This window comes from Salmo trutta, unplaced genomic scaffold (genome assembly GCF_901001165.1).
Source record: "Salmo trutta unplaced genomic scaffold, fSalTru1.1, whole genome shotgun sequence".
Taxonomy (NCBI): domain Eukaryota; kingdom Metazoa; phylum Chordata; class Actinopteri; order Salmoniformes; family Salmonidae; genus Salmo; species Salmo trutta.
Window position 1 is genome coordinate 423,113 of NW_021822688.1, and position 10,691 is coordinate 433,803.

Here is a 10,691-nt window from a genome sequence, read left to right on the forward strand (position 1 = left end):
TAGCTGTGTTGAGGTTAGTTGTCAGGTTGATGTATGGCTGTGTTGAGGTCAGTTGTCAGGTTGATGTATAGCTGTGTTGAGGTTAGTTGTCTGGTTGATGTATGGCTGTGTTGAGGTCAGTTGTCAGGTTGATGTATAGCTGTGTTGAGGTTAGTTGTCTGGTTGATGTATGGCTGTGTTGAGGTCAGTTGTCAGGTTGATGTATAGCTGTGTTGAGGTTAGTTGTCAGGTTGATGTATGGCTGTGTTGAGGTTAGTTGTCAGGTTGATGTATGGCTGTGTTGAGGTTAGTTGTCTGGTTGATGTATGGCTGTGTTGAGGTCAGTTGTCAGGTTGATGTATGGCTGTGTTGAGGTTAGTTGTCAGGTTGATGTATGGCTGTGTTGAGGTTAGTTGTCTGGTTGATGTATAGCTGTGTTGAGGTCAGTTGTCTGGTTGATGTATGGCTGTGTTGAGGTTAGTTGTCTGGTTGATGTATGGCTGTGTTGAGGTTAGTTGTCAGGTTGATGTATGGCTGTGTTGAGGTTAGTTGTCTGGTTGATGTATAGCTGTATTGAGGTTAGTTGTCTGGTCTTATCTCTGTGAATGAGTCTCTCTATTTTCTTGTTTCCTCACTCCACTTGTTCTCGCATCGTTGCCGTGGGGGCAGATTCCCCTGGGCGCGGCCGGTCGTTCCAGTGACAGAAAAGAGGAGGGAGATGGAGGGCGTTAATGGAGGGAGAGATGGAGGGAGAGATGAAGAGAGATGGAAAGAGAGAAAAAAGACATGATAAAAGACGTGCTCTGCTTTGTGTGTGTCTAAACTCATGTCTTCTGCTCCCTCCCTCCCTCCCTCCCTCCCTCCCTCCCTCCACAGTGGTTTCAGTACGGAGGTTGTATTCTACACTACAGGTACGCTGCTCTCCTGCCCCCTGGCACCGCGGCTGCTGCGGGCGGGCGTCTCCTGGGTAACCCTGGAGTGGGGCCGTCCCGAGGGCAGCGCCAACGAGGAGCTAATCACATACACACTCGAGATCCAGGAGGACAATACCGTAAGTCACACACACAGATATAATGATGCGCACACACACATGTACAGCAAAACGTCCGTTTAAAGGTTAATTGAGAACGTTTGACCTTCCAGGGAACAGACTTTCATCCAAAGTACACTGGAGACAAGCTAACCTCCACAGTGCAAGGCCTGAAGAGGAGCACACAGTACAAATTCAGGGTAAGGGTGTGTCTGTCTGTGAGGTTTTAGGGCGGCGAAATGGTGTCTGGGTGTGTGTTACCGTGGAAACGGAAAAGGCTTGTATTCTGCTAGATAGACACAGTGATTGGTGTCATCGTGTGCACGAGCACACGCACACTACACAATCTGTCACCGTTGAGCAGCCATACAACCACCGTCAGCCTGTCCTCTGTGGAAATACCTGCAATTTACTGCTAAACTAAGCAAAAAAAGAAACGTCCTCTCACTGTCAACTGTGTTTATTTTCAGCAAACTTAACGTGTGTAAATATTTGTATGAACATAACAAGATTCAACAACTGAGACATAAACTGAACAAGTTCCACAGATATGTGACTAACAGAAATGGAATAATGTGTCCCTGAACAAAGGGGGGGTCAAAATCAAAAGTAACAGTCAGTATCTGGTGTGGCCACCAGCTGCATTAAGTACTGCAGTGCATCTCCTCCTCATGGACTGCACCAGATTTGCCAGTTCTTGCTGAGAGATGTTACCCAACTCTTCCACCAAGGCACCTGCAAGTTCCCGGACATTTCTGGGGGGAATGGCCCTAGCCCTCACCCTCCGATCCAACAGGTCCCAGACGTGCTCAATGGGATTGAGATCCGGGCTCTTCGCTGGCCATGGCAGAACACTGACATTCCTGTCTTGCAGGAAATCATGCACAGAACGAGCAGTATGGCTGGTGGCATTGTCATGCTGGAGGGTCATGTCAGGATGAACCTGCAGGAAGGGTACCACATGAGGGAGGAAGATGTCTTCCCTGTAACGCACAGCGTTGAGATTGCCTGCAATGACAACAAGCTTAGTCCGATGATGCTGTGACACACCGCCCCAGACCATGACGGACCCTCCACCTCTAAATCGATCCCGCTCCAGAATACAGGACTCGGTGTAACGCTCATTCCTTCGACGATAAACGCGAATCTGACCATCACCCCTGGTGAGACAAAACCGTGACTCGTCAGTGAAGAGCACTTTTTGCCAGTCCTGTCTGGTCCAGCGACGGTGGGTTTGTGCCCATAGGCGACGTCGTTGCCGGTGATGTCTGGTGAGGACCTGCCTTACAACAGGCCTACAACCACATATTACAGTCAAATATACAGGATACTAACATTCCATTCCAGCTAAACACTGTATGTATAGTGTTTTGCAAAGAAACACATTTTTAAAAACATCTAAGATCTATTAATAAAAAATATGAGAACAGTAATATTTTACACACACATGAAGGTACGCATAAGCAATCATTTTTGATAAAAAAACAAATGTGTAAAATTAGTGGATATAGCGTTTTGTAAATAAACTGATTGTTTTTGTTACAGTGACCAGCTGCCCAGTAGGAAATCCTGTTGATGTAGTGACTCATTGATTAGAGAGTGGACTAGAGCATCTCTCTCTTTTCCCTTCCATTCAATCCTCTCTCTCTGTACTGTCCATTAGTTGAGGGAATATATGGGAGAGAGAGGGAGGCAGGGAGAGAGAGAGGGAGGCAGGGAGAGTGGGAGAGGGAGGGGGACAGGGAGAGTGAGGGGAAAAGAGAGAGGGAGGCAGGGAGGGAGAGAGGGAGGCAGGTAGGGAGAGAGAGAGGGAGGCAGGTAGGGAGGGAGAGGGAGAGAGGGAGGCAGGTAGGGAGGGAGAGAGGGGGGGCAGGTAGGGAGGGAGAGTGGGAGAGAGAGAGGGAGGGGACAGGGAGGGGGACATGGAGAGTGGGGGAGGGAGGGAGAGAGAGGGAGGCAGGTAGGGAGGGAGAGAGGGGGGGCAGGGAGGGAGAGAGAGGGAGGCAGGTAGGGAGGGAGAGAGAGGGAGGCAGGTAGGGAGGGAGGGAGAGAGGGGGGGCAGGTAGGGAGGGAGAGTGGGAGAGAGAGAGGGAGGGGACAGGGAGGGGGGCAGGGAGAGTGGGGGAGGGAGGGAGGGAGAGAGAGAGAGGGAGGTGACAGGGAGGGGGGCAGGGAGAGTGGGGGAGGGAGGGAGGGAGAGAGAGAGAGGTGACAGGGAGGGGGGCAGGGAGAGTGGGGGAGGGAGGGAGGGAGAGAGAGAGAGGGAGGTGACAGGGAGGGGGGCAGGGAGAGTGGGGGGAGGGAGGGAGGGAGAGAGAGAGAGGGAGGTGACAGGGAGGGGGGCAGGGAGAGTGGGGGAGGGAGGGAGGGAGGAGAGAGAGAGGGAGGGTGACAGGGAGAGGGGCAGGGAGAGTGGGGGAGGGAGGGAGGGAGAGAGAGAGAGGGAGGGGACAGGGAGGGGGGCAGGGAGAGTGGGGGAGGGAGGGAGGGAGAGAGAGAGAGGGAGGGGACAGGGAGGGGGGCAGGGAGAGTGGGGGAGGGAGGGAGGGAGGGAGGGAGAGAGAGAGAGAGGGAGGGGACAGGGAGGGGGGCAGGGAGAGTGGGGGAGGGAGGGAGGGAGGGAGAGAGAGAGAGGGAGGGGACAGGGAGGGGGGCAGGGAGAGTGGGGGAGGGAGGGAGGGAGGGAGAGAGAGAGAGGGAGGGGACAGGGAGGGGGGCAGGGAGAGTGGGGGAGGGAGGGAGGGAGGGAGAGAGAGAGAGGGAGGGGACAGGGAGGGGGGCAGGGAGAGTGGGGGAGGGAGGGAGGGAGGGAGAGGGAGAGAGAGAGGGAGGGGGCAGGGAGGGGGGCAGGGAGAGTGGGGGAGGGAGGGAGGGAGAGAGAGAGGGAGAGAGAGAGGGAGGGGACAGGGAGGGGGGCAGGGAGAGTGGGGGAGGGAGGGAGAGAGAGAGGGAGGGGACAGGGAGGGGGGCAGGGAGAGTGGGGGAGGGAGGGGACAGGGAGGGGGGCAGGGAGAGTGGGGGAGGGAGGGAGAGAGAGAGAGAGGGAGGGGACAGGGAGGGGGGCAGGGAGAGTGGGGGAGGGAGGGAGAGAGAGAGAGAGAGAGAGAGGGAGGTGACAGGGAGGGGGGCAGGGAGAGTGGGGGAGGGAGGGAGAGAGAGAGAGAGAGGGAGGTGACAGGGAGAGTGAGGGAGAGAGAGAGAGAGAGAGAGAGAGAGGGAGGGAGAGAGAGAGGGAGAGAGAGGGAGAGAGAGAGGTGAATAGAGAGGCTTGGGTGTTTTTGTTGTTGTTGTTGTTGTTGTTGTGTGTTCTCTGAATGGCAGGTTGCACTTAAAGTCATCCAATCTGCACAGCAAGGCAGGCATTTACATCACACAAAAGAGCACAGGCAATGCCAATAGCCACCAGCACAGACCGCTGCAAAACATATACAGTACAATACAAGTCATTATAGTCAGCAGTGGGATTTATTTGGAAACTTTCTTTAGAACTATGGCTTTTATAAAGAGGTGATCATTTATAGCAGTTTATTGGATAATGTGCCATCTATTTCAAATGTACAATCAATACATACAAAATAAAAATATTTGCCCCTCTCTTTCTCTCTCTCTCTCTCTCTCTCTCTCTCTCTCTCTCCCTCTCCCTCTCCCTCTCCCTCTCTCTCTCTCTCTCTCTCTCTCTCTCTCTCTCTCTCTCTCTCTCTCTCTCTCTCTCTCTCTCCTCTCTCTCCCTCTCTGCAGCTGATAGCGTCTAACGTGGAGGGTGGCAGTAAACCCAGTGAGGTGTTGGTGTGTACTACCAGTCCTGATAAACCTGGACCCCCTTCTCCCCCCAGAGTCACTACCACTACATCTTATGGCTTCACCATCACCTGGGGTAAACACACAAACACACGTGCATGTTTTCAGTGTGATTACGCTGTATCAATGGAGTTGTGAAACATAATGAACAAACATAAAGTAAGTACTATTTTGTCTTGATTTCTCTCTCTCTCAATTCAATTCAATTGACTTTATTGACATGGCAAGTTCATTATTACTTACATTGTCAAAGTATACATATAGAAAATTACAAAAAAAATAATAATATATATAATATATATATATTTATATATAAATAAATGGTGGGACCAACAGCAATAATAATAGTAGTAGTGGACATGGGATTACCATTAACAACAACTACAACAGCAATATTAATCAGAACAACAATACATTAAAACAATGGTAGTAGACCAGTGTCAACATGACTAAGACACATGACCTGGTATGAAAGACAAAACTAAACAAGATGGGAAATATTATCCACATTACATTGCACTTTTTACTGGCTGTCCCTCAGGTTGTGGCAGGAGGACACATATTTGGCTGCCAAAACTGCACATTTTGGCTTTTCACCCAATAAATATTAGATTTTTTTCTTAATCTTTTATAGTTTAAAATTCTTTGTATTGAATTATAATTTTGGGAAAGAAATATTCTCTTAGGTCTGAGTATTTGTCACAGTGTAATAGGAAATGCAGCTCTGTCTCTACCTCTCCCCTGGAGCAGAGTGAGCACAGACTGTCCTCTCTGGGCAGCCAGGTTTGTCTGTGACGACCGGTCTCTATAGCCAGACTGTCCTCTCAGGGCAGCCAGGTTTGTCTGTGACGACCGGTCTCTATAGCCAGACTGTCCTCTCTGGGCAGCCAGGTTTGTCTGTGACGACCGGTCTCTATAGCCAGACTGTCCTCTCTGGGCAGCCAGGTTTGTCTGTGACGACGGGGCTCTATAGCCAGACTGTCCTCTCTGGGCAGCCAGGTTTGTCTGTGACGACCGGTCTCTATAGCCAGACTGTCCTCTCTGGGCAGCCAGGTTTGTCTGTGACGACCGGTCTCTATAGCCAGACTGTCCTCTCTGGGCAGCCAGGTTTGTCTGTGACGACCGGTCTCTATAGCCAGACTGTCCTCTCTGGGCAGCCAGGTTTGTCTGTGACGACCGGTCTCTATAGCCAGACTGTCCTCTCTGGGCAGCCAGGTTTGTCTGTGACGACCGGTCTCTATAGCCAGACTGTCCTCTCTGGGCAGCCAGGTTTGTCTGTGACGACCGGTCTCTATAGCCAGACTGCTCTCTGAGTCTGTACGTAGTCAGTGTTTTCCTCAGTTTTCTATCAGTCACAGTGGTTAGATAGTCTGCCACCAAGTACTGTCTGTTTAGAGCCAAATAGCATTGACGTTTACTTAGATTTTTTGTGGTGTCTTTCCAATAGGTGATATATTTTTCTTTTTGTTTTGTGATGATTTGGTTGGGCCAGATTTTCTGAGTGCTGTCCTGAGGCTCTATGGGGTTGTCATCTCTTGACATTGTAGAGCTGTGTGAATGAAATGTTTTGGGGTCACTTGTTTTTAGATGATTGTAAAATTTGATGGCTCTTTTTTCTATTCGAATGAGAAGGGGGTATTGGCCCAATTCTGCTCTACATGCGTTATTTGGGAGTTTTTCTTTGCACTTGCAATACAGTCTTGCAAAACTCTGCATGCAGTATTTCAATTGGATGTTTGTCCCATTTGGTGAATTCAATATTAGAGATTGGACCTCATACTTCACTGCCATACAGAGCAATTGGTTCTTTAACCGATTGGAACATTTTGAGCCAGATTCTAATTGGAATTTCGATGTTAATGTTCCTTTTAATGGCATAGAATGCTCTTCTTGCTTTGTCTCTCAGCTCATTCACAGCCATGTGAAAGCTACCTGTGTTGCTGATATTTAGTCCTAGATATGTGTCGTTTTTGGTGTGTTCTAATAGAACTGTGTCCAAATAGAATTTATATTTGTCATCCTGATTTCCAGACCTTCACTTGATTTCAGTGTTGTGTAGGGTGATACCAGGTGCTTCCGATTCTTCTAATGTTTTTGCCAATTCATTAATGTAGATGTTAAATACTGTTGGACTTATTGGGCAGCCCTGTTTCACTCCCCGTCCCTGAGAGAAGTCTGTTTGCTTGTTGCCAATTTTAACCGCACATTTGTTTTTAGTGTACATTGATTTAATAACATCATATGTTTTCCCTCCAATACCACTTTCTATTAGTTTATAAAAATGGCCTTTGTGCCAAATTGAATCAAATGCTTTCTTGAAATCTACATAACATGAGTAGATTTTGCCTTTGTTTTGGTTTACTTGTTTGTCAATTAGAGTGTGGAGGGTGTAAATGTGGTCTGTTGTACGATCATTTTTTAGAAATCCAATCTGGCTTCTGCTCAGGACATTGTGTTCGTCAAGGAAATGGTGTAGTCTGCTATTTATAATACTGCAGAGAATTTTCCCCAAATTTCTGTTAACGCAAATTCCTCTGTAATTATTTGGGTCAAATTTGTCAAAATTTTTATAGATTGGTGTGATCAATCCCTGGTTCCAAATATCTCTGTCTTTCTCTCTCTCTCTCTCTCTCTCTCTCTCTCTCTCTCTCTCTCTAGATCCTCCCCAGGACAATGGAGGTTCAGAAGTTCTGACGTATCTGCTGGAGCTCTCAGAAGGCAGCTGTGACGGTACAACACTCTGTCCTTCTCTGTTTTAGTTTTCAAGTCAACCACCATTAGTCTTACTTCCGCAGAAATACCTGCAATGCACTGCTATATAAACACCAGCAATGCACTGCTATATAAACACCAGTAATATACTGCTATATAAACACCAGTAATATACTGCTATATAAACACCAGCAATGCACTGCTATATAAACACCAGCAATGCACTGCTATATAAACACCAGTAATGTACTGCTATATAAACACCAGTAATTTACTGCTATATAAACACCAGCAATGCACTGCTATATAAACACCAGTAATGTACTGCTATATAAACACCAGTAATTTACTGCTATATAAACACCAGCAATGCACTGCTATATAAACACCAGCAATATACTGCTATATAAACACCAGCAATGTACTGCTATATAAACACCAGTAATTTACTGCTATATAAACACCAGTAATATACTGCTATATAAACACCAGCAATGCACTGCTATATAAACACCAGCAATGCACTGCTATATAAACACCAGCAATGTACTGCTATATAAACACCAGCAATGTACTGCCATATAAACACCAGTAATTTACTGCTATATAAACACCAGTAATTTACTGCTATATAAATACCAGTAATTTACTGCTATATAAACACCAACTATATAAACACCAGCAATGTACTGCAATATAAACACCAGTAATGTACTGCTTTATAAACACAAGCAATGTACTGCTGTATAAACACCAGCAATTTACTGGTACATAAACACCAGCAATTTACTGGTATGAAAACAACAACTATGTACTGCTATATAAACACCAGCAATTTACAGGTATATAAACACCAACAATGTACTGCTATATAAACACCAGAAATTTACTGGTATACAAACACCAGCAATGTACTGCTATATTAACACCAGCAATTTACTAGTATATAAACACCAGCATTTTACTGGTATACAAACACCAGCAATTTACTGGTACACAAACACCACTAATTTACCGATATATAAACACTAGTAATTTACTGGTACATAAACCCCACAATTTACTGGTACATAAACACCAGCAGTTTACTGGTATGAAAACAACAACTATGTACTGCTATATAAACACCAGCAATTTACAGGTATATAAACACCAACAATGTACTGCTATATAAACACCAGAAATTGACTGCTATACAAACACCAGCAATGTACTGCTATATTAACACCAGCAATTTACTAGTATATAAACACCAGCAATTTACTGGTATACAAACAACAGCAATTTACTGGTACACAAACACCAGTAATTTACCGATATATAAACACTAGTAATTTACTGGTACATAAACACCAGCAATTTACTGGTATACAAACACCAGCAATGTGCTGCTACATAAACACCAGTCAATTACTGCTATATAAACACCAGCAATTTACTGCTATATCAACACCGACTATATAAACACCAGCAATTTACTGGTATAAAAACACCAGCAATTTACTGGTATACAAACACCAGCAATTTACTGGTATATAAACACCAGCAATTTACAGGTATACAAACACCAGCAATGTACTGCTATATAAACACCAGCAATTTACTGGTATGTAAACTCCAGCATTTTACTGGTATATAAACACCAGCATTTTACTGGTATACAAACACCAGTAATTTACTGGTACACAAACAACAGTAATTTACTGATATATAAACACCAGTAATTTACTGCTATATAAACACCAGCAATTTAATGGTATATAAACCCAAACTATATAAACATCAGCAATTTACTGGTATACAAACACCAGTAATTTACTGATATATAAACATCAGTACTTTACTGCTATATAAACACCAGCAATTTAATGGTATATAAACACAAACTATATAAACATCAGCAATTTACTGGTATATAAACACCAGCAATGTACTGCTATATAAACACCAGCAATGTATTGCTATATAAACACCAGCAATATACTGCTATATAAACACCAGAAATTACTGGTATACAAATACCTGCAATGTACTGCTATATAAACACCAGCAATTTAATGGTATATAAACACGAACTATATAAACACCAGCAATTTTCTGGTATACAAACACCAGCAATATACTGCTATATAAACACCAGCAATTACTGGTATACAAACAGCAGCAATTTACTGCTATATAAACACCAACTATATAAACACCAGCATTTTACTGCTATATATACTTCAGCAATTTACTGCCATATATACTTCAGCAATTTACTGGTATATAAACACCAGCAATCTATTGCTATATAAACACCAGCAATATACTGCTATATAAACACCAGCAATTACTGGTATACAAACACCAGCAATTTACTGGTATACAAACACCAGCAATTTACTGATATACAAACACCAGCAATTTACTGCTATATAAACACCAGCAATTTAATGGTATATAAACACGAACTATATAAACACCAGCAATTTTCTGGTATACAAACACCAGCAATATACTGCTATATAAACACCAGCAATTACTGGTATACAAACAGCAGCAATTTACTGCTATATAAACACCAACTATATAAACACCAGCATTTTACTGCTATATAAACATTAGCAATTTAATGGTATAGAAACACCAGCAATGTACTGCTATATAAACACCAGCAATGTACTGCTATATAAACACCAACATTGTACTGCTATATATACTCCAGCAATTTACTCCTATACAAACACCAGCAATGTATTGCTATATAAACACCAGCAATATACTGCTATATAAACACCAGCAATTACTGGAATACAAACACCAGCAATGTATTGCTATATAAACACCAGCAATATACTGTTATATAAACACCAGCAATTTACTGGTATAGAAACATTAGCAATTTACTGGTATAGAAACACCAGCAATGTACTGTTATATAAACACCAGCAATTTACTGCTATATACACTCCAGCAATTTAGTGGTATATAAACACCAACAATTTACTGCTATATAAACACCAGCAATCTATTACTATATAAACACCAGCAATCTATTACTATATGAACACCAGCAATATACTGTTATATAAACACCAGCAATTACTGGTATACAAACACCAGCAATTTACTGGTATACAAACACCAGCAATGTACTGCTATATAAACACCAGCAATTTACTGCTATATA

The 10,691-nt window shown here is 44.3% G+C and overlaps 1 protein-coding gene across 6 annotated transcripts in view; it reads left to right on the forward strand.

Annotated features, from left to right (window-relative positions):
• The window catches only part of fndc3ba (fibronectin type III domain containing 3Ba), a gene marked incomplete at its 3' end in the record, with an annotated part of 84,123 nt that extends 76,586 nt beyond the window's left edge, over window positions 1-7,537 (forward strand). For all 6 annotated transcript variants that reach the window (XM_029744675.1, XM_029744677.1, XM_029744676.1 and 3 more), the window contains 4 exon segments: window positions 856-1,030; window positions 1,123-1,209; window positions 4,748-4,883; window positions 7,466-7,537. In XM_029744675.1, the coding sequence (XP_029600535.1) occupies window positions 856-1,030; window positions 1,123-1,209; window positions 4,748-4,883; window positions 7,466-7,537 (470 nt within the window).
• Window positions 7,538-10,691: the final 3,154 nt, after the last annotated feature.